Source organism: Ranitomeya variabilis, chromosome 2 (assembly GCF_051348905.1).
Source record: "Ranitomeya variabilis isolate aRanVar5 chromosome 2, aRanVar5.hap1, whole genome shotgun sequence".
In the NCBI taxonomy this organism is placed as follows: Eukaryota; Metazoa; Chordata; class Amphibia; order Anura; family Dendrobatidae; genus Ranitomeya; species Ranitomeya variabilis.
The window spans coordinates 781,258,698-781,282,394 of record NC_135233.1 but is presented as its reverse complement, the minus strand read 5'-3'; the positions used below and the strand labels follow the sequence as shown (position 1 = coordinate 781,282,394).

The window sequence follows — 23,697 nt, the reverse complement described above, 5'->3', positions numbered from 1 at the left end:
CTGCTGCGATCATGTTTCATCGCAGTGTGCCGGGGGTTAATGTGCCGTGACCACTCCTGTGATAATCAGCTGACACCCGGCCACGCTTCCCCCCGTGAGCGCGGCAGATCGCCTATATTGTGCTATCCCGTCCATGGGAATTAAGTCCCAGGTCACATGGACGGGGTAGTATGTCCAATGGCAGAATGGGGTTAAAGTAGAGCACTCACTGCAACTGGTAAAATTGCAAAGTGCGTGTAAAAATAAAATACTTGCCCCTGAATCCGGTAACATGTATCAGCTGTCAGGTTCCATTTAAGAAAAAGATAGTTGAAGTCAGACAAATATCTTTTTCTTAAGTAACTTGAGTCTAGTGGTTGAAATATAACTTCAGAGGATTAGATACTGACTTTGTTGGATTTGTTTAACCCCTTCACCCCAAAGCCTATTTTCACCTTCCTGACCAGGTCAATTTTTTTCAATTCTGATCAGTGTCACTTTATGAGGTTATAGCTCTGGAACACTTCAATGGATCCCACTGATCCTGAGACTGTTTTTTTGTGGCATATTGTACTTCATGATGCTTGTAAAATTTATTTGTTATGGCTTACGTTTATTTGTGAAAAAAAACAGAAATTTTGTGAAATTTAGCAATTTTCAAACGTTGAATTCTTATGCCCTTAAATCAGAGAGATGTCACGCAAAATAGTTAAGAAATAAATTCACTTTAGACCCCAATTTTTTATTTTCACAAGGGTAAGAGGAAAAAATGAACTGCAAATTTGTTGTAAAGTTTCTCCTGAGCATGCAGATAGCCCATATGTGGGGGAAAACCACTGTTTGGGGGCACGGCAGAGCTCGAAAGGGAAAGAATTTGACTTTTTAAATGCAAAATTTGCTGTAACCTTTAGTGTACACCATGTTCCACCGATGTGCCCAAACAGTGGAATCCCCCCACAATTTTAGAATCTAGACCCCTCAAAGAATGTATTTAGATGTGTGGTGAGCACCTTAAACCCACATGTGTTTCATAGAAGTTTATAACGTTGATCCGTGAAAATAAAAAAAAATCACATTTTCGTCACAAAAATGTTTTTTAACCCAAAATTTTGCATTTTCATAAGGGTAACAAGAAAAATTGCACCATACAATTTGTTGTACAAGTTCTCCTGAGTATGCCAATACACCCCATATGTGGGGAATACTACTTTTGAGGCACAGTGAAAGTTCAGAAACGCCAAATTGGAGTTCAGATTTTGCTGGAATGGTTTGAGGCTGTCACATTGACAGAGCCCCTGAGGTGCTAGTACAACAGAACCCCCCCCCCCATATGTTTACTAATTTTACAAACTACACTCCCCAATGAATTCATCTAGTGGTGATCATATTGACAGCACATGTACCTCACAGAATTTTATACCATTGAGCGACGAAGAAAGAGTAGATTACATTTTTACCACTAAAATGTTGTTTTATCCCCAAGTTTTACATTTTTCTAAGGGCTAATAGGAACATTTTTAAAAATCAAAATGAGGTTCATTTTTTCCTTAATGCACCAATTCCCTACATGTAATCGGGAAATATCTTGCAAAGCTTAGAAGGGAAGGAGCACCTTACTATAGTGCACGTTTTACTGTTAGGCTAGGGTCACATTGCGTTATGTGACCGCGTTTAACGGACTACGTTACACCGCGGCATAACGCGGTGTTAACGTAGTCCGTTAACGCCGCCATAGCCTGTAATGGTGAGCGCATCGCTAGCGCACGCCCACATTGGGCGTGCGCTAGCGATGTCGCGTCATTTGAGTGACGGACCTCGGACGCTGCTTGCAGCGTCCGCGGCGCGCCCGAGGTCCGTTCCTCGCTAGTGCAGATCGGGGATCTGCGCTAGCGGGGACACCGAACGAGGACCCTAGGGAAGCATTGCGTTAGCGCAACCCTCTAGCGCTATGCGCTAAACGGATTGCCCTAACGCAATGTGAACCTAGCCTTATGGTTTGCGGGGTCCATGACCCACTGGGAAAGCTTCTGAGTTGCCAGTTACATTTTTACCACCAACATTTTGTTTTAGCCCCAAATTTTACATTTTCACACAAGAAGTGGATAAAAATGGCACCCATCATTTGTCCCACAATTGCTACTGAACGTGGCAATACCCCATATTTGGCTGTACAGTACAGAGAGACTTGGGAGGGACGGACAGCTATTTGCATCCTGGAGCTCAGATTTTCCTAGAATAGTTTGCGGACTCCATATACAAAGCCCCTAAGTGCTAGAAGAGCATAATCCCTCCCTCATGTGACCCCATTTTGGAAATTATATCCCTTTGGAAATTTATCTACAGCTGTAGTGACTATTTTGACTCCATGGGTGTTTTCCAGAAACAAGCAGCAATGAATGTTGCCGAGTGAAAATTGCAAACTGCTGTTGTAGTGACCAGTACCTTATAGTGACCAGTACTTTATGCCCAGTTAATGGTCCCGGAGCCATGCACCCGTAAGTTAGGCAGGCTCTCATGGCTTCAGAAAAATAAATACCGGTAATAAAATAAAAAATGTTTTTTCCATTTTTTGCAGCTAGAGTTAGGGTTGTGGTTAGAGTTGGGGTTGTGGTTAAAGTTAGGGTTATGGTTAGAGTTAGGGTTGTGGTTAGAGTTAGGGTTGTGGTAAGGGTTAGGGTTGTGGTAAGGGTTAGGGTTGTGGTTAGGGTTAGGGTTGTGGTTAGGGTTAGGGTTGTGGTTGGAGTTAGGGTTGTGGTTGGAGTTAGGGCTGTGGTTGGAGTTAGGGCTGTGGTTGGAGTTAGGGCTGTGGTTGGAGTTAGGGCTGTGGTTGGAGTTAGGGCTGTGGTTGGAGTTAGGGCTGTGGTTGGAGTTAGGGCTGTGGTTGGAGTTAGGGCTGTGGTTGGAGTTAGGGCTGTTGGAGCTAGAGTTAGGGTTGGGGTTGGGGTTAAGGGTGTGTTAGGGTTGAATTTAGAACTGGGGGAGTTCCAGGGTTTAGGTACATCAGGGGGTATCCAAACGCGACATGGCGCCCGCCATTGATTCCAACCAATTTTGCGTTCAAAAAGTCAAACGGTGCTCCCTCCCTTCTGATCCCTGCCTTGCGCCCAAACAGTGGTTTTCCCCCACATACAGGGTATCGGCGTACACGGGAGAAATTGCACAACAAATTTTGGAGTCCATTTTCTCCTGATACCCTTGTGAAAATAAAAAAAGTTTGGATCCAAATAATTTTTTTGTGAAAAAAGTTAAATGTTTATTTTTTCCTTCCACGTTCTAAAAATTCCTGTGAAGTACCTAAAGGGTTAATAAACTTATTGAATGTGGTTTTGAGAACCTTGAGGGTATGTGCACACCTTGCAGATTTGCCTGTGGAATTTTCTGTGCAGATTCTTCCCTCTCTTGCCAGAAAACGCACGTGTGGATTTGCTGCTTTTTTGATGCGTTTTTTTTCATTCCGATTTGTATGCGTTTTTGAAAGCTAAATAAAGATCTATTATTGGAAAAAAAAAAAGAATTTTGATGTAATTTCTGGTCCAACCTCCCCTTTAACATTTGTCCAACCCACACTCCATTACACACACAGATAGACACAGACAGATAGAAGGAATGATAGATAGATGGATAGAAGGAATGAGATAGATAGATAGATAATATAAGGAATGAGAGATATATATAGATAGATATTAGATAGATAATAGATAGAAGGAATGAGATAGATAGAATGAATGAGATAGCTAATAAATAGAAGGAATGAGATAGCTAGAATGAATGAGATAGATAATAGGTAGATAGAAGGAATGAGATAGATAGAAGGAATGAGATAAACAGATATACAGTCATATGAAAAAGTTTGGGCACCCCTATTAATCTTAAGCTTAATGTTTTATAAAAATGTTTTTTTTTGCAACAGCTTTTTCAGTTTCATATATCTAATAAATAACTGTTGGACACAGTAATGTTTCTGCCTTGAAATGAGGTTTATTGTACTAACAGAAAATGTGCAATCTGCATTCAAACAAAACTTGACAGGTGCATAAGTATGGGCACCCTTATCATTTTCTTGTTTGAAATACTCCTACCTACTTTTTACTCACTTACTAAAGCACTTTTTTTTGTTTTGTAACCTCATTGAGCTTTGAACTTCATAGCCAGGTGTATGGAATCATGAGAAAAGCTACTTAAAGTGGCCACTTGCAAGTTGTTCTCCTGTTTGAATCTCCTCCGAAGAGTGGCATCATGGGCTCCTCAAAACAACTGTCAAATGATCTGAAAACAAAGATTATTCAACATAGTTGTTCAGGGGAAGGATACAAAAAGCTGTCTCAGAGGTTTAACCTGTCAATTTCCACTGTGAGGAACATAGTAAGGAAATGGAAGAACACAGGTACAGTTCTTGTTAAAGCCAGAAGTGGCAGGCCAAGAAAAACATCAGAAAGGCAGAGAAGAAGAATGGTGAGATCAGTCAAGGACAATCCTCAGGCCACCTCCAGAGATCTGCAGCATCAACTTGCTGCAGATGGTGTCACTGTGCATCGGTCAACTATACAACGCACTTTGCACAAGGAGAAGCTGTATGGGAGAGTGATGCGAAAGAAGCCATTTCTGCAAGCACGCCACAAACAGAGTCGGCTGAGGTATGCAAAAGCACATTTGGAGAAGCCAATTTCTTTTTGGAAGAAGGTCCTGTGGACTCATGAAACCAAGATTGAGTTGTTTGGTAATAAAAAAAGGCGTTATGCATGGTGGCAAAAAAACACAGTGCGTTGTATAGTTGAACGATGCACAGTGACACCATCTGCAGCAAGTTGATGCTGCAGCTCTCTGGAGATGGTCTGAGGATTGTCCTTGACTGATCTCACCATTCTTCTTCTCTGCCTTTCTGATGTTTTTCTTGGCCTGCCACTTCTGGCCTTAACAAGAACTGTACCTGTGTTCTTCCATTTCCTTACTGTGTTCCTCACAGTGGAAATTAACAGGTTAAATCTCGTAGACAGCTTTTTGTATCCTTCCCCTGAACAAATATGTTGAATAATCTTTGTTTTCAGATCATTTGACAGTTGTTTTGAGGAGCCCATGATGCCACTCTTCGGAGGAGATTCAATCAGGAGAACAACTTGCAAGTGGCCACTTTAAGTAGCTTTTCTCATGATTGCATACACCTGGCTATGAAGTTCAAAGCTCAATGAGGTTACAAAACAAAAAAAAGTGCTTTAGTAACTCAGTAAAAAGTAGGTAAGTAGGTAGGAGTATTTAAAACAAGAAAATTATAAGGGTGCCCATACTTATGCACCTGTCAAATTTTGTTTGAATGCAGATTGCACATTTTCTGTTAGTACAATAAACCTCATTTCAAGGCAGAAACATTACTGTGTCCAACAGTTATTAGATATATGAAACTGAAATAGCTGTTGCAAAATAAACCATTTTTATAAAACATTAAGCTTAAGATTAATAGGGGTGCCCAAACTTTTTCATATGACTGTATATCTATAGATACATCTATACTATAGATACATCTATAGATAGATATAGATAGATAGATCAATCGATAGATAGCTAGATCTATAGATAGAAAAAAATCTGCATTAGGCCAGGGTCACAATTTACGAGAAACTTGCACGAGTCTCGGACAGGAGCATTCAGCTGCATAGAAATACATGCAGCCACACACTCTGGTCCCAGTATCGGCGGCAGTGCTGGGTATTGAGGTGCGAGTTTCTTGCAAGTGTGACCCTGGCCTTAAACGCAATAGCTGTTTAATTTAAAAAGAAAAAAAATTGTGTGGGCTCCTGCGCAATTTTCAAAACCAGCAGAGGGAAAGCCAGCGACTGGAGGGCCGATGTTTATAGCCTGGGAAGGGGGTAATACCCATGGATCTTCCCAGGCTATGAATATCAGCCCACAGCTGTCTGCGTAGCCTTTACTGGCTATTAAAATAGGGGGACCCAAAAAAAATGACACGGGGTCCCAGCTCCCAGCCGTCCCAGGGATGTAAGATGCACCAATTCCGGCACTTAGCCTCTCTCTTCCCACTGCCCTGTAGCGGTGGCATATGGGGTAATAAGGGGTTAATGTCACCTTTTTATTGTAAGGTGACATTAATCCCGGTTAGTAATGGAGAGATGTCAATGAGACACCTATTCATTATTAATCCTATAGTAGTGAAAGAGTTAAATAAAAAGACACAGCCAGAAAAAAAGTATTTTAATATTCTTAATTTCACTATACTTACAACCACGCCTAATTCCTGCAACGCCCTGTACGACGCAGTCCAATTAATAGCAAGTGTCCCACGACGATCTCCCCTATAGAACTGTCACATCAGGAGATGTGACAGCTCTATAGACCTTCAGTGACACACTGACAGGAGACAATGGCTCCTGCAGTGCATCACTGAAGAGGTTCATTGCTCTCACTTTATGGCAATGCTGTGTGGGAATTTTCTCAATCAGCATTGCCGCAAGTGACAGTATGAACTATATTGTACTCACAGTGGTGGAGGGATGCAGTGCGGAAGGATACCATCCATCATTGTATCTCGGAGCACCTGGAGAGCGGTGGCATTAGCTGATGTTACAGCTCTCCACAGGAGATCATCGTGGGACAATCGTTATTACATGGATTACTGCGGATCAGGGAGTATATTGTTGGTTTATTATTTTAATATTTTTTACAGGTGATCGATGGCTTCGGGATCAAGGTGATTGGTGAGTATGTACCCTAGGTTGTATGTTGTTTGTACTGTATGTCTATATGTGTGTACTGTATGTTCTGTATATGTGTGTGTTTTTTTTTTTTCACTTGACCACAGTAGCCAGATGACGGGACTATACTGTCCCATCATCCGGCTACCTGTCACTGTAGCAGGTATAGCCGGATAGGACTAGTAGTTCCATCGGACGATGCCTGCCTACATGCAGACCCACACACAGCCCCGCGATCCCCGCACAAGCCTGCTATCCCCGCGATGCCCGCACAGCCCCGCGATGCCCGCACAGCCCCGCAAAGCTCCTCAGACCCCCACACACAGACACACACACACAGCCCCGCAGACACACAAATACCCACACACAAACATCTTCTTCACACACACACAGTCTCCGCCCACACTCTCTTCCCCCTCCTGATCAGCAGCATTTCTCGCACCCAACTCCGCAGCAAAACCACAGATACGACGGTTTTGCTGCAGATTTGACTGAATCAATGGAAGTCAATGGGTGCAGAAATGCTGCAGAACCGCAAAAAGAATTGACATGGTCCTTTTTTTAATCTTCTGCGGTTTTAGTGCGGAATTTTTCACACCATTAGCACAGCATTTTTTTCCCCCCATTGATTTACATTGTACTGTAAATCACTTGTGGATCTGTAGCGTTTCTGCACAGAAAAAAGCACTCTAGATCCGCAGGAAATCCTCAACGTGTGCACATAGCCTGAGGGGTACAATTTTTAGAATGGTGTCATTTTTGTGTATTTTCTATCATATAGGCCCCTCAAAGTCACTTCAAATGTGAGGTGGTCTTGGTTTTGTAAATTTTGTTGGAAAAATGAAAAATCGCTGGTCAAATTTTAACCCTTATAACGTCCTAACAAAAAAATTATGTTTCCAAAATCGGTTACTGTCTGCTGTTCTGATGTAAAGCAGACATGTGGGAAATGTTATTTATTAGCTATTTTGTGTGACACGACGCTGATTTAAGGGCATAAAAATTAAGTTTGAAAATTGCAAAATTTTCTAAATTTTCGCCAAATTTCCTTTTTTTTCATAAATAAACGCAAGTCATATCAAATAAATTTTACCACTGTCTTGAAGTACAATATGTCACGAAAAAACAATCTCAGAATCAGCGGGATCTGTTAAAGTGCTCCAAAATTATAACCACATAAAGTGACCGTGTTCAGAATTGTACAAAATTGGCTCGGTCATTAACCCCTTAATCCCATATGACGTACTATCCCGTCGAGATGACCTGGGACTTAATTCCCAGTGACGGGATAGTATGTCATATGCGATCGGCCGCGTTCACGGGGGGAGCGCGGCCGATCGCGGCCGGGTGTCAGCTGCCTATCGCAGCTGACATCTGGCACTATGTGCCAGGAGCAGTCACGGACTGCCCCCGGCACATTAACCCCCGGCACACTGCGATCAAACATGATCGCAGTGTACCGGCAGTACAGGAAAGCATCGCGCAGGGAGGGGGCTCCCTGCGTGCTTCCCTGAGAAGATCGGTACAAGACGATGTACTCACCTTGTACCGAGCGTCTCCTCCCTGCAGTCCCCGGATCCAAAATGGCCGCGGGGCTGCATCCGGGTCCTGCAGGGAGTTCTTCCGGGTCCACAGCAGGCGCTGGTAAGCCTGCACGGCTGTATGTCAGATCGCTGATCTGACAGAGTGCTGTACAAACTGTCAGATCAGCGATCTGTGATGTCCCCCCCTGGGACAAAGTAAAAAAGTAAAAAAAAAAATTTCCACATGTGTGAAAAAAAAATAAAATTCCTAAATAAAGAAAAAAAATATATTATTCCCATAAATACATTTCTTTATCCAAAAAAAAACAAAAACAATAAAAGTACACATATTTAGTATCGCCGCGTCCGTAACGACCCAACCTATAAAACTGTCCCACTAGTTAACCCCTTCAGTGAACACCGTAAGAAAAAAAAAAACGAGCCAAAAAACAACGCTTTATTATATCGCCGAACAAAAAGTGGAATAACACGCGATCAAAAAGACGGATATAAACAACCATGGTACCGCTGAAAACGTCATCTTGTCCCGCAAAAACTGAGCTGCCATACAGCATCATAACCAAAAAAGTTAAAAAGTTATAGTCCTCAGAATAAAGCGATGCCAAAATAATTATTTTTTCTATAAAATAGCTCTTATCGTATAAAAGCGCCAAAACATAAAAAAAATGATATAAATGAGATATCGCTGTAATCGTACTGACCCGAAGAATAAAACTGCTTTATCAATTTAACCAAACGTGGAACGGTATAAACGCCTCCCCCAAAAGAAATTCATGAATAGCTGGTTTTTGGTCATTCTGCCTCACAAAAATCGGAATAAAAAGCGATCAAAAACTGTCACGTGTCCGAAAATGTTACCAATAAAAACGTCAACTCGTCCCGCAAAAAACAAGACCTCACATGACTCTGTGGACCAAAATATGGAAAAATATAGGTCTCAAAATGTGGAGACGCAAAAACTTTTTTGCTATAAAAAGCGTCTTTTAGTGTGTGACAGCTGCCAATCATAAAAATCCGATATAAAAAACGCTGTAACAGTAAATCAAACCCCCCTTCATCACCCCCTTAGTTAGGGAAAAATAATAAAATTAAAAAAATGTATTTATTTCCATTTTTCCCATTAGGGTTAGGGTTAGGGCTAGGGTTGGAGCTAAAGTTAGGGTTAGGGTTGGGGCTAAAGTTAGGGTTAGGGTTGGGGCTAAAGTTAGGGTTAGGATTGGGGCTAAAGTTAGGGTTGGGGCTAAAGTTAGGGTTAGGGTTTGGATTACAGAATTGGGGAGTTTCCACTGTTCAGGCACATCAGGGGCTCTCCAAACACGACATGGCGTCCGATCTCAATTCCAGCCAATTCTGCGTTGAAAAAGTAAAACAGTGCTCCTTCCCTTCCGAGCTCTCCCGTGCGCACAAACAGGGGTTTACCCCAACATATGGGGTATCAGCGTACTCGGGACAAATTGGACAACAACTTTTGGGGTTGAAGTTCTCTTGTTATCCTTGGGAAAATAAAAATTTGGGGGGCTAAAAATCATTTTTGTGGGGAAAAAAAAAGATTTTTTATCTTCACGGCTCTGCATTGTAAACTGTAGTGACACACTTGGGGGTTCAAAGTTCTCACAACACATCTAGATAAGTTCCTTGGGAGGTCTAGTTTCCAATATGGGGTCACTTGTGGGGGGTTTGTACTGTTTGGGTACATCAGGGGATCTGCAAGTGCAACGTGATGCCTGCAGACCAATTCATCTAAGTCTGCATTCCAAATGGCGCTCCTTCACTTCCAAGCTCTGCCATGCCTCAAACAGTGGTTTCCCCCCACATATGGGGTATCAGCGCACTCAGGACAAATTGCACAACAACTTTTAGGGTCCAATTTATCCTGTTACCCTTGTGAAAATACAAAATTGGGGGCTAAAAAATCATTTTTGTGAAAAAAAAAAAAAAAGAATTTTTATTTTCACGGCTCTGCGTTATAAACTGTAGTGAAACACTTGGGGGTTCTAAGCTCTCAAAACACATCTAGATAAGTTCCTTAGGGGGTCTACTTTCCAAAATGGTGTCACTTGTGGGGGGTTTTAATGTTTAGGCACATCAGGGGCTCTCCAAACGCAACATGGCGTCCCATCTCAATTCCAGTTAATTTTGCATTGAAAAGTCAAATGGCGCTCCTTCCCTTCCAAGCTCTGCCATGTTCCCAAACAATGGTTTACACCCACATATGGGGTATCAGCGTACTCAGGACAAACAACTTTTGGGGTCCATTTTCTCCTGTTACCCTTGGTAAAATAAAACAAATTGGAGCTGAAATAAATTTTGTGTGAAAAAAAAGTTAAATGTTCATTTTTATTTAAACATTCCAAAAATTCCTGTGAAACACCTGAAGGGTTAATAAACTTCTTGAATGTGGTTTTGAGCACCTTGAGGGGTGCAGTTTATAGAATGGTGTCACACTTGGGTATTTTCTATCATATAGACCCCTCAAAATGACTTCAAATGAGATGTGGTCCCTAAAAAAAAAATGGTGTTGTAAAAATGAGAAATTGCTGGTCAACTTTTAACCCTTATAACTCCCTAACAAATCCTTTGGTTCCAAAATTGTGCTGATGTGAAGTAGACATGTGGAAAATGTTACTTATTAAGTATTTTGCGTGACATATCTCTGTGATTTAAGGGCATAAAAATTCAAAGTTGGAAAATTGCGAAATTTTCAACATTTTCGCCAACTTTTCATTTTTTTCACAAATAAACGCAAGTTATATCGAATAAAGTTTACCACTATCATGAAGTACAATATGTCACGAGAAAACAATGTCAGAATCGCCAAGATCCGTTGAAGCGTTCCAGAGTTATAACCTCATAAAGGGACAGTGGTCAGAATTGTAAAAATTGGCCCGGTCATTAAGGTGCAAACCACCCTCGGGGCTTAAGGGGTTAAGTACAAAAATGGTTCTGTCACTAAGGGGGTAAGGCTAGTCAACTGATCTACCATTGCAAAACATCAAGTCGTTTTGTGGTACTGATCTGTTTTTTCTGATTTTGAACATATCGAGTTAAACCTGATCTTTTTTCCATAGAGCTCTATTTGTAACTGTAAAAACGTACTGTAAAACAATGATTCCGGCGCTACCACCCTAGTATATGCACTTCTGCTGCTTGCGGCTAGTTATCTGCTAGTTCCTGTCTATTAGTTTAAATAGTTAAACCAAGTTATTTAGCAAATTGCGCTGTAGTGCACTAAAAGAGGTCTCCACACAATTAATATACTGCTGCAAAATAAACGTAGATCCTACCTATATAGTTGTGAACCTCATACTCTGTCTCTGATTAGTCCAACTGTTATGGTCAAATAGTAGCTCCAGAGGGAGGGATTGGTAGTGGCCACTTAATGATCCACGAGTGATGCTTGTCGCTTAGTGTTAGTCCGCTTGTAGGCACCTCTGGATGTGGATATTTAGCGATCCAAATTTTCCTGCAGTGTACTGGCCGGTAGCGCTGCAGTCAGCAAAACACTTGTGAGCAATTAGCCCAGGATGGTGTGACTTCACCCACTACAGAAAGGTCCATGATACAACGAAGAGTGGCTGCTCCTATACGTTTCAAAGGAATTGTCCTTCTTCCTCAGGGCTTGTTCCTATTAAGTATTTATAGATGGCTGTCGCCCCAAGTGGCTGTTAACCCGTTGTAAGCCATATCCTGGTAATCAGTTCATAAAAACAAAAAGTTCTATTTTGCTGTTCAGTCCTGCTGGTTTTAGTGTATTAAGTGGCTTTCTCCTCTGGACATTTGGTGCAAATAATTGCCACTTCTCCAGTGATGCTTAACCCCTTCATGACCTTGGGATTTTCTATTTTTCCGTGTTCGTTGTTCGCTCCCCTCCTTCCCAGAGCTATAACTTTTTTATTTTTCCGTCAGTATAGCGATATGAGGGCTTATCTTTTGTGGGACGAGTTGTACTTTTGAACGACATCATTGGTTTTAGCATTTCGTGTACTAGAAAACGGGAAAAAAATTCCAAGTGCGGTGAGATTGCAAAAAAAGTGCAATCCCACACTTGTTTTTTGTTTGGCTTTTTTGCTAGGTTCACTAAATGCTAAAACTGACCTGCCATTATGATTCTCCAGGTCATTACGAGTTCATAGACACCAAACATGACTAGGTTATTTTTTATCTAAGTGGTGAAAAAAAATTCCAAACTTTGCTAAAAAAAAAAAAATTGCGCCATTTTCCGATATCCGTAGCGTCTCCATTTTTTGTGAGCTGGGGTCGGTTGAGGGCTTATTTTTTGCGTGCCGAGCTGATGTTTTTAATAATACCACACTTGTGCAGATACGTTCTTTTGATCGCCCGTTATTGCATTTTAATGCAATGTCGCGGCGACCAAAAAAACGTAATTCCGGTGTTTCGAATTTTTTTTCTCGCTACGCTGTTTAGCGATCAGGTTAATGCTTTTTTTTATTGATCGGGCGATTCTGAACCCGGCGATACCAAATACGTGTAGGTTTGATTTTTTTATTGATTTATTTTGAATGGGGCAAAAGGGGGGTGATTAAACTTTTATATTTTTTTTTTTATTTTTTCACATTTTTTTTACTTCTTTTTTTTTACTTTTGCCTTGCTTCAATAGCCTCCATAGGAGGCTAGAAGCTGGCACAACGCGATCGGCTCTGCTACATAGCAGCGATCATCAGATCAGACCTCTATGGTTACTATTCTGACGCATCGCCGACCTCCGATCATATGACGGGGGTCGGCGATGCGATCATTTCCGGCCGCCCGGCCGGAAGCGCCACTTAAGTGCCGCTGTTAGCGTTTGACAGCGGCATTTAACTAGTTAATAGCAGCGGGTGAATCGCGATTTCACCCATCGCTATTGCGGGCACATGTCAGCTATACAGAACAGCTGACATGTCCCGGCTTTGATGCGGGCTCACCGCCGGAGCCCTGCATCAAAGCCGGTATCTGACCTCGGACGTACTATCCCGTCCGAGGTCAGAAAGAGGTTAAAGGGAACCTGTCACCCCCAAAATCGAAGATGAGCTAAGCCCACCGGCATCAGGGGCTTATCTACAGCATTCTGGAATGCTGTAGATAAGCCCCTGATGTATCCTGAAAGATGAGAAAAAGAGGTTAGATTATACTCAACTGGGGGGGCGGTCCGGGTATGATGGGCGTCGCGGTCCGGTCTGGGGCCTCCCATCTTCTTAGGATGACGTCCTCTTCTTGTCTTCACGCTGCGGCTCCGGCGCAGGCGTACTATGTCTGACCTGTTGAGGGCAGAGCAAAGTACTGCAGTGCGCAGGCACCGGGAAAGGTCAGAGAGGCCCAGCGCAGACATAGTACGCCTGCGCCGGAGCCGCAGCGTGAAGACAAGAGGAGGATGTCATCATATGAATATGGGAGGCCCCGGACCGGAGCTCGACGCCCATCGAATCGGACGGCCCGCCCAAGTGAGTATAATCTAACTTCTTTTTCTCATCTTTCAGGATACATCGGGGGCTTATCTGCAGCATTACAGAATGCTGTAGATTAGCCACTGATGCCGGTGGGCTTAGCTCATCTTCGATTTTGGGGGTGACAGGTTCCCTTTAACTATTTCTATCATAGAATAAAAAGCTTGGGTACTTCTATTTTGCCATTATGGACCTCTTTATAGTGTTCAGAGCATGAAATATAAACCGTTTTTTATATTATAGGCATATTCTTTGAGCCTGATGTGTGGAGGCCTCTTGCACTACAGCGCAGCTTTTTATATAACCTGTTATAACTTCTTATATGTGTAACTGCTTAGCTCCTTCTGCCTACACAATAATGCTTTTAGATAGGCCATTGTGTGTAATGTGACAAGATTACCAAACATTGCGGGAACCAGTTTGACCAGGTTCTAATTTCACATGATAAAAAAATTCCTTTAAGCATAAACATTAGTGATGAGCGAATATACTCATTACTCGAGATTTCTCGAGCACGCTCGGGGGTCCTCCGAGTATTTTTTAGTGCTCGGAGATTTAGTTTTCATTGCCGCAGCTGAATGATTTACATCTGTTAGCCAGCATAAGTACATGTGGGGATTCCCTAGCAACCAGGCAACCCCCACATGTACTTATGCTGGCTAACAGATGTAAATCATTCAGCTGCGGCAATGAAAACTAAATCTCCGAGCACTAAAAAATATTGGGAGGACCCCCGAGCATGCTCGAGAAATCTCGAGTAACGAGTATATTCGCTCATCACTAGTAAACATTTCTCTTCGATTTGACTTGAGTGACTTTCTATAATTTTGAGTAAAATCTGTGTCTTCCTCGGTATGTTGAAATTGTACATGCATGCATTTATTTTTTTAGTTCTGTCTGTTATACAAATTATAGCAATTAATGAAAGAATGATGATATGCACTGCGCTGAGAAAATTATTAATTTTATATACTCCGCTTTGTCTTGGAAAAAAAGGTTGTGGAATTAGTTCTTATAGTGTTTTTCTATTTCTTTCTTCTAGAATTGAGCCACAGAATAGAAGACCTTAAAGGTAACTAATATATCCAATTGTAAAAATGCACATAATTGTAAATGAAATCAGTCTGCAGGTGACATTTTTAGGTTGTATATACATTTGTATGCCGATTGGTGACTGTTTCTCCCTACAGGTCGGGTCTATGTGTATGGAGCAGGCTTTGGACTTGAGCCTGCACCATACCAGGGTTTCACACCATACCACTACCAATCTTTGTCACTGGCATCATTAAAATAGTATGAACGCTGGTGCATGCGTACACTCATCAGCTCCCTGCAACGCGATCATGAGGGATTAATGGATTGTCATGGCAGCCATCTTTGCTTTCTGCAAGCCTAAGGGCTCGCTCACACTAGTGTGTAACTTGGACTCGTTCTATGCGATGTTTTATCGCTTAGCACTCGACCTGATGTTATACTGTGGGACAGTGCAGATCAGCGATTTTTTTCTCATGCTGATTCAGCTGCTGCAAGTGGCTCCACAAATCAGACATGCACACCCATACAAGTATATGGGTGCATGTAAAACATTGGACTGCACTCTGATATCATCACATCACAGACCGTGTCAGGTCGGCGACGTTATACTGATTAAAATGATACATTGGTTAATGAATCCATCTTGTCTTAATTTTCAGTTTTGAGTTAATGATATGTTCGTGCTTCGCGGCGGCCTGTGGGGGGTCTTCATGTGGTGCTCTGAGTAGCTGCAGCAGGATGGCATCTCTAATGTGTATTTCATTCTTTTTTCCTTGATGCGCTCTTGGAAAAAGGTTTGTAGGCTCTCTGCTTTTGAGTACATGACCCTTTAAAATGCCTATGCAAATTATGTTTAGATTTAGCATGTCTGCAAGCAGTGTACATGGGTGGGTACAGACTTATGAATATCAATAATCAATAACATTTTGGCAATTGGTAGAATGACTGCCTAAGAAGACAATTACTTTTCACATTGAGCAAGTGTATCTTTCAGCTAAGGTGCTTGTATGTATAGACCAGTGGTGGCGAACCTATGGCACGCAGAGCCCTTCCTGTGGGCAGCATTTCCTCAGCACCAGCAGGTGGTGCTCTGTGCTGGGGGTGGGGTAGCAGCTCAGTTCAGCGGTGCAGTGCGCAGTGTAGACCCCGCATGATTCCCCCTCCAGCCAGGCGTAGACGGAACAGCAGCCGCAGCATGTGGCCCGCACCAGCTGCACACAGGCAGGGCAGGAGAAGGCTGCTGGGAGGCAGCCAGAATCTGCGGGGTGCACTACAGGCAGCATAACAGGACCTCCGAGGAGGATGTGGTGACCACCGAAGCCAAGAAGAGCAGCAGGTGCCCGGGGGAGACACATTCTGCAGCGCGTACAGAGACAGTTCACTACGTGGCAGCAACCTGACCTGATGTGCACTGGGAATCCCACTATGGCCCCTCTCCCTGCCTGGCACTTGGTTCTGCCTGTTACTTCTCTGCTCTTCCCTGTCTCTTCTCTTCCGTTCTCTACAAACTCTCTACTTTGCTTTATGCTTTCTCTGCTTTTTCTTGATTCTGCAATTTACCACCTCTGTCTGCTTTGTATCTGCAGTCTGCTACCCCTGCTTCTCTCTGTGGCTGTATTTTGTTGCCCCGCCTCCCTTCTGTTGCCTCTGCCAGCTCTAATACCCCTACCTGCTCTCTGTTGCCCCTGTTGGTTCTCTGTTGCCCCTGCCTCCTCTCTGTTGCCTCATCCTGTCTCTGATATCCCTGTGAACACAAAATAAGAAACAAAAAGCCAGCTCACCAGGCCGCCTCAGCAGGTGCACGGAACTTCCACGTTGATGCACGTAGTGTTGAATAGACAAATAGAAAAAAAGTTCGTTCCAGCTCCAAAAATTTTAAAATTCCAAATCTTTATTGATCCATAATAAAAACATAGGCTGAGTGACTCTCCATAGCACAATAGGAAACGAGCTACGCGTTTCAATCTTTGCAGATCTTTGTCAAAGCTACAGTTAAATGAACAATTGACTTCATATAGCTACCACCAACCAATGAACAGAAAACCCTCAATCACATGGCAAGGAAAGGTCCTAATGGTATAAAAATACACACATAAAAACGAAACATTATTACACATATACACTTATACAAATATGAACATATTTAAAAGAAACATTATTCTCAAATATTCATGACACAAAATCCTAATAATGATACATCAGTTCGTTGCGCTTATTAAGACATGCAGGAAAGCGAGTGTTCAGGTGGTAAATCCAGAACGCCTCTCGCATCAAAAGACAGCGTCTGAAATCACCTCCTCGTAAAGGTTTATTAACACGTTCTATACCATAAGCACGAAAACAATCAGTATTGCCGGCGTGCTGAGTGCTAAAGTGCCTAGATGCTGCTGACATGGAACAAACAGAATCACCTGATTTTTCTACATCTCGCAGATGCTCAGTAATTCGTACTTTTAACTTGCGAGAGGTACAACCAATATAAGACAAATTGCATATTGTACAATCAATCTTGTAAACTACAAAAGCAGTATTACAGTTAATATATTGCTTTATATTGAAAAACTGAGAGGCAGTGGAATCATTAAATGTGTTGGTGACTAGTGCATGGTCACACGTTTTACATCTGTTACTGCCACATTTATAGAAACCCGTATAATTTAGCCAGGTTCTACTTCTATTTGTGCAGGAACGGAACATGCTCGGTGAAACCCTATTGCCGTATTGTATCATTATTAGGATTTTGTGTCATGAATATTTGAGAATAATGTTTCTTTTAAACATGTTCATATTTGTATAAGTGTATATGTGTAATAATGTTTCGTTTTTATGTGTGTATTTTTATACCATTAGGACATTTCCTTGCCATGTGATTGAGGGTTTTCTGTTCATTGGTTGGTGGTAGCTATATGAAGTCAATTGTTCATTTATCTGTAGCTTTGACAAAGGTCTGCAAAGATCGAAACGCGTAGCTCGTTTCCTATTGTGCTATGGAGAGTCACTCAGCCTATGTTTTTATTATGGATCAATAAAGATTTGGAATTTTAAAATTTTTGGAGCTGGAACGAACTTTTTTTCTATTTGTCTATTCAACACTACGTGCATCAACGTGGAAGTTCCGTGCACCTGCCGAGGCGGCCTGGTGAGCTGGCTTTTTGTTTCTTATTTTGTGTTCACAGTTTTGATTGCCGTTGCTCTAAGGAATACTCCCAATTGAACTTTTGCATATTTTGTGTATATATTTGAAAATTAAGCACATATATTAGGAAAGAAATCAAAGACTTTGTGTGATAATTTTACAATGGCTACAGTTTTATGCCGAGACAGATCTCAGAAGGCAGCACACGTGTTTTCTCATGACACAACTGATACTAATATTATGCCAGACCTGCAGAATGGTGTAAATAATTTAGAAAAATTGCTTTCACAAGAGACTAAAGTGTGGTGGGACCAAACCACGTTAAATAATTATTTGGTGAAGGATATGGTTCCGCGTGGTTTACGTATTAAGAAATTACCTACCACCGTTTATTCATCTGATTTCATGGAGGAGTGGAACAATGTGTTGAGCAATTGCTCTTTGAACTTAATGAAGCTTATAGTTAAACATGAGGATGCTAGACTCAAGGAAATACAAAAACAAATGGAAGATGTGAATTTATCCCTAATACAATTTAAGTCTTCGTCACATTTTGAGTCCCTCATTGACAAAATGCATGAGAATGTGTCAGCATTAGAGGAAGATATCATGGAAAGAAAGAAAAGGAAGTTCACCAGAGATTTAAATGATTATGCCACCAATAAAGTGTACGAATGGGGGCAGTGGGAGAATCTAAATAGAACTCCCAAGTCTATTTTGAAACGCAATCAGACTCACCGCAGGCATACAGCAGCAAAAACGCACGTGAACTTCACTTCATCTGATCCAGATTCTTCTGATAACAATCATAATGTATCAGATGTCTCTTTAAATGATACAGCTAACACGGGGAGAAAAAAGTTTTTCCGCCATTCAAAAAACGCCAGAGACTTGGTGGCAGGAAACATCGGGGAAAATCAAGGAGTCGTCACTTGCAACAAGAAGCGTCTTTTCAAATAAATACCAATGACAATGTTTTGAACTTATCATCCCAGTCTTTATCTCAGGATCAACTTTCGGTGCTATCCCTGGGATTGAACTTTGTCCCTAGTCAGAAGTTCGATTTATTTACTACTCTTCTGGATATAAACAAATTTATCCGTAATTTAACTATTAAAAAACATTTTTTGAATAATTCAGAAGATGTGGATAATCATTATCAGCAACGTGAAAATCTTTCTTCTATAAATGAATTCCAGGGTATGGACTTTCAAGATCAAGTTTCACTTGTTACGTTACAATCTTTAAGTAATGAAAATGTGACTGATAGAGTAACAATTGATCAATCCCATAAGTTCACTACCAAAAACCCGTTTTTCTATCCTATTCAGTCTAGATCAGACTGCATGGATAGATTCCAAGAGGTGGTGGAACGGGAATTAAAGAACTTGGATAATGATATAAGGTCTGGCAGTGTTGGGTCGAGCAGCAATTTCTCCCGTAAACAGTGGAATGCTTTACAACAACTACAAAATAATAAGGACATAATAATAAAAATGTCCGATAAGGGAGGAATTGTTGTGGTACTAAACACTGCGGATTATCATTCCAAAATTATGGAACTTTTATCGGATTTGACAACTTATAAAGAACTCAAGGTTAATCCGTCTAATGATTTCAAAAGTAAAGCGGATAAGATAATAGAAGAAGGTTACAGACTTGGCATTTTGACAAAGAAACAATTTGATTACTTGATAGTACAGGATCCAGTCTGTCCTATTTTTCATGGATTACCTAAAATGCACAAAAAGGAAGCTATTCCTCCGTTGAGACCGATAGTCTCCGGAATAGGTTCAGCTAATGAACATCTTTGTGAGTGGGTCGATTCGTTATTGCAGCCTCTTGTAGGCAGAACTCCAGGTTACATTAAAGATTCTAAACAACCACAAGATGGCAGCACAATGCCTGACATCCAAAAAGAAGCCAACCATGAATAGATAAAATGAAAGTTTATTCCAAGAAAAAACAAAATAATACAAAATGAGAACATGTATAAAAAACTACAGAATTAACTCAGGATAGTACCCCATGGGAAGGTAGAAGGAAGTACACCCGCTAATGGCCACAGTACAAAGTACAAAATATCACAGGACTCCCAAGACTGCTACAAATAGTACACAGGAATATAAAGTGCATGAAGCATCCCCCATGAATCTGTGTATCTACTATGTAGAGTCGCCCTAACGGATCCTGTAGTCCTACCTAAACCTATAAAACTGACCAACGGCATAGAATGAAAAAGGTGAGGTATGGAAATACAGTTACCTTAGTGGACACAAACGGGTATATATTCCTCCCACAGCACTTCCCAGCGCCCCAACGCGCGTTTCGCCCTTGCTTCTTCCGGGGGCGTGTCCATACCCAGGTCAGATGACATTTTATAGTGCCCTTGTCCAATCACATTAGATCGCACAATAATCAGCGGCCGCACGGCTCCATGGATGGTATTGACGGCGCATGCGCAAGTCCACGCTACTCCAGATGGAAAATACTTCATGACAACCGCCGGGTGGAGCGCAAGCTGGAACGCAAGCAAACTCCACCGGTGACGCTGTCAGAAGTGTGAGGAGAGGGAGACTCACGCATGCGCACCAACATCCAGGAGGTAGGAAGGAAAATAACATAGCCCAAGAAGTTTATACTAAAAAAGTGCAAAGTGCCGATATGTGATTGAGAGAGCCTCATATCAATAGAAAAAGCTATGGGCCACAACAAATAAATAAATATACCAATGCAAGTGACTAGTGCATTGTGAACTACAAAACGAGTAAAGCACCAATATTATATAATTTGTATGTATATATGTATGTGATATATATTAAAGTGCAGTATAAGTGCCAAATAATAATAAAACAGTGAGATAATATTATAAATACCATAAATTTATTAAATATAATCCGACACATAAAAACCATTAAATCCAACCTGTAAAAAAGTTGAAAAGTGCATAGTGCCTAGTGCAAACACCTAATATGCTACCCCCAGTTACTATAAAAACAAGGACCAAACCCTTAATTAAGATGTGAGCATACCTCCCAGAACCAAGTATAAGACAAAACGTGCCGTAACCTACTGCTAACTAAATCTAATGGAACTATAATTATGTAGATAGATCTCTACCATAAAGATCCAAAAAATACATAATAAAAACATGTATATAAATACATAACCATTATACCATGCTTACAATAAAAATACATATACCAAAAATAAAATACATATATAAATACTTAATTATGCAAAATTAACAAAAAAGGTCAATTTATTTTTAGGGGCCTGGGAGAGAGAGGTTTTTCAAGATGATCTCATCCAAGGAGTATGTCATATTCACAACTGGATGAGATACATCGATGACGTTCTGTTTATATGGGAAGGCCCGCTGGAAGGCCTGGCGCATGTGATGCAACAGCTCAATACCAATAACAAAAATATCAGACTGTCATTCAAATACGGTAGAGAAATTGATTTTCTAGACATTAAGATTGCTGTAGGCCAGGATGGTGTGGTAAGCACAGACCTTTTTAGAAAATCCACGTCTACCAACTCTTTTCTCTATGCAGAATCCTCTCATCCGGTCTCCACGGTCCGGGGTATTCCTGTCGGTCAATTTCTCCGAGCGTGGAGAATTTGCTCTGATGAGAGCAAGTTTGAAGAACAAGCCTTAGATCTGACCAGAAGATTCACTGAAAGGGGATACAGTAAGAGGATGATCAGAAGAGGTTATCTCAGGGCCTCCAAAGCTTCACGTAACCAACTCCTATATAAAGATCCTTCTAGCACTAAAAATCGGAAGTGCTCAGAACAGGTGCGCTTTATTTCCACCTATAATAACAAATGGAATGAACTTAAAGAAATTGTAATTAAACACTGGAAAGTCCTACAAATGGACCCCACTCTTCAACAAATTCTACCAGATCGTCCGTCTTTTGTGGCTAAACGATCTGCAAATTTAAAAGATACCTTGGTTCATAGCCATTATGAGAAGAAGAAAAATAAGACCATGGGGAGATTGGGATTTTTCCCATGTGGTCTGTGCAAGGGCTGCTTTAATCACATCAAAGCAACCAATTTTTGTAATTTTGATGGATCTAGAACATATGAAATTCGAAAACATTTAAGTTGTAGCTCTCAAGGAGTTATATACCATGCACAGTGCCAGTGTGGAAAAGTCTATATCGGTCTTACAACAAGAGAATTGAAGGTAAGAACGAGAGAACACGTCAGAGACATTGAGAAGGCCAAAAAAGTTGATGATGACGTGCCCCTGAAACCCATAGCCAGGCACTTTAAATATTATCATGAGTGCAATGCTAGAGGTTTGGTCGTCAAGGCCATAGACCAGGTCACATTGGGTTATAGAGGGGGGGATTTGGCTAAAATTCTTGCTCAGGTTGAGAGTAAATGGATTTTTCACCTGGGTACCCTCAGTCCCCATGGTCTTAATGAGAACTTTGGCTTTTCAGCATTTTTGTAGATTATTCTAGTTACCATTTGAGGCATTTTTAAGGGTTAGGGTGATTAGATTTTATTATATATATGTGTTTATGATTTTTTGTTTACTGTATGTTTTTATCTATTTATAGTATATTTCCATGGCCCTATGTCCTTCACATTGGTTTGGTGAATATGAGTCTGCTGTCATGTCGGTCCTCGTGACAAGACGTCTGCCAAGCATTTCTAATGGATGCTTTTTTTTGACCTTTTTTGTTAATTTTGCATAATTAAGTATTTATATATGTATTTTATTTTTGGTATATGTATTTTTATTGTAAGCATGGTATAATGGTTATGTATTTATATACATGTTTTTATTATGTATTTTTTGGATCTTTATGGTAGAGATCTATCTATATAATTATAGTTCCATTAGATTTAGTTAGCAGTAGGTTACGGCACGTTTTGTCTTATACTTGGTTCTGGGAGGTATGCTCACATCTTAATTAAGGGTTTGGTCCTTGTTTTTATAGTAACTGGGGGTAGCATATTAGGTGTTTGCACTAGGCACTATGCACTTTTCAACTTTTTTACAGGTTGGATTTAATGGTTTTTATGTGTCGGATTATATTTAATAAATTTATGGTATTTATAATATTATCTCACTGTTTTATTATTATTTGGCACTTATACTGCACTTTAATATATATCACATACATATATACATACAAATTATATAATATTGGTGCTTTACTCGTTTTGTAGTTCACAATGCACTAGTCACTTGCATTGGTATATTTATTTATTTGTTGTGGCCCATAGCTTTTTCTATTGATATGAGGCTCTCTCAATCACATATCGGCACTTTGCACTTTTTTAGTATAAACTTCTTGGGCTATGTTATTTTCCTTCCTACCTCCTGGATGTTGGTGCGCATGCGTGAGTCTCCCTCTCCTCACACTTCTGACAGCGTCACCGGTGGAGTTTGCTTGCGTTCCAGCTTGCGCTCCACCCGGCGGTTGTCATGAAGTATTTTCCATCTGGAGTAGCGTGGACTTGCGCATGCGCCGTCAATACCATCCATGGAGCCGTGCGGCCGCTGATTATTGTGCGATCTAATGTGATTGGACAAGGGCACTATAAAATGTCATCTGACCTGGGTATGGACACGCCCCCGGAAGAAGCAAGGGCGAAACGCGCGTTGGGGCGCTGGGAAGTGCTGTGGGAGGAATATATACCCGTTTGTGTCCACTAAGGTAACTGTATTTCCATACCTCACCTTTTTCATTCTATGCCGTTGGTCAGTTTTATAGGTTTAGGTAGGACTACAGGATCCGTTAGGGCGACTCTACATAGTAGATACACAGATTCATGGGGGATGCTTCATGCACTTTATATTCCTGTGTACTATTTGTAGCAGT

General features: G+C 41.2%; 1 protein-coding gene across 2 annotated transcripts in view; it reads left to right on the top strand.

The window, feature by feature from the left end:
* CYB5R4 (cytochrome b5 reductase 4) overlaps positions 1-23,697 on the top strand; it is a 389,372-nt gene that overhangs the window by 216,076 nt on the left and 149,599 nt on the right. For both annotated transcript variants that reach the window (XM_077289796.1, XM_077289795.1), the window contains one exon: positions 14,714-14,743. In XM_077289796.1, coding sequence (XP_077145911.1) covers positions 14,714-14,743 — 30 coding nt within the window. The remainder of the gene's footprint in view (positions 1-14,713; positions 14,744-23,697) is intronic.